Source organism: Penaeus monodon, chromosome 24 (genome assembly GCF_015228065.2).
Source record: "Penaeus monodon isolate SGIC_2016 chromosome 24, NSTDA_Pmon_1, whole genome shotgun sequence".
Taxonomy (NCBI): domain Eukaryota; kingdom Metazoa; phylum Arthropoda; class Malacostraca; order Decapoda; family Penaeidae; genus Penaeus; species Penaeus monodon.
The window spans coordinates 18,283-19,134 of NC_051409.1; the positions used below are offsets into that span (position 1 = coordinate 18,283).

Here is an 852-nt window from a genome sequence, read left to right on the forward strand (position 1 = left end):
CGGAATGAAAATGATGCTGGTAATAATATTAAGTGATAAGAATGCTAACTGGTGTTAGTCCACATCTACATAAGATCCACAACGCCATCCACATCCACATCTTTAACCACATCCAATTCCACAGCGAAATCCACATCCACATCCACATTTACATCCACATCCAATTCCACATCCACATTTACATCCATTTTAGCTCCCACATCCCCATACACATCCAATTCCACATCCACATCAGCTCCCACATCCACATTTACATCTACATCCAATTCCACATCCACATCAGCTCCCACATCCACATCCACATCCACATCCACATCCACATCCACAGCCGTCCGGGGAAAGCATTCAACAATAAATAGAACTCACTTCGATATTCCAACGTAAGGTTTAAACTGAGTCTCGGCGGCCGTGTTCCACCTGTGCCAGCTGGCGAAATGGGGGGGGGGGTATGGGGAGGGGTGATGGAGGGAGGGAGGTGATGGGGGAGGAGAGGGTGGGGGTATGGGGAGGGGTGATGGAGGGAGGGAAGTGATGGAGGGAGGGGGTGATGGGAAGTTGAAGTTAGGATATGGGGGTGGGGGGAAAGGGGGGAGGTAGAGGAGGGGGGTGGAGGGGAGGAGTGAGGGTGGAGAGGAGGGGGTAAAGTGGAGGGGCTGGTGAGGGTGGAAGGGTGGGTGGGGGTAAAGGGGGGTTGAAGGAATGTGTGGGTGGAGGGGTGGGGGTTGCTTGGAAGGGTAGGGGGGGGGGAGTGGAGGAGGAGGAGGAGTTAAAAACCCAGGGGGGAGGGGGGAGGGAGTGTGAGAAGAAAAATCGGGATTTGTATCTACATTTCCCCCCCTACCCCCCTTCCCT

General features: G+C 53.6%; 1 protein-coding gene across 1 annotated transcript; it reads left to right on the forward strand.

Annotated features, from left to right (window-relative positions):
* The first annotated feature begins 41 nt into the window (after positions 1–41).
* LOC119589027 (bromodomain-containing protein DDB_G0271118-like) lies at positions 42–359 on the forward strand. The gene has a single exon (XM_037937613.1). The coding sequence runs from the start codon at positions 42–44 to the stop codon at positions 357–359; it is 318 nt and encodes a 105-aa protein (XP_037793541.1).
* The last annotated feature ends 493 nt before the right edge of the window (positions 360–852 follow it).

Coding starts and splice junctions, on each gene's coding strand:
- LOC119589027 (XM_037937613.1), top strand. CDS start 42: ATGCTAACTGGTGTTAGTCCACATCTACATAAGATCCACAACGCCATC.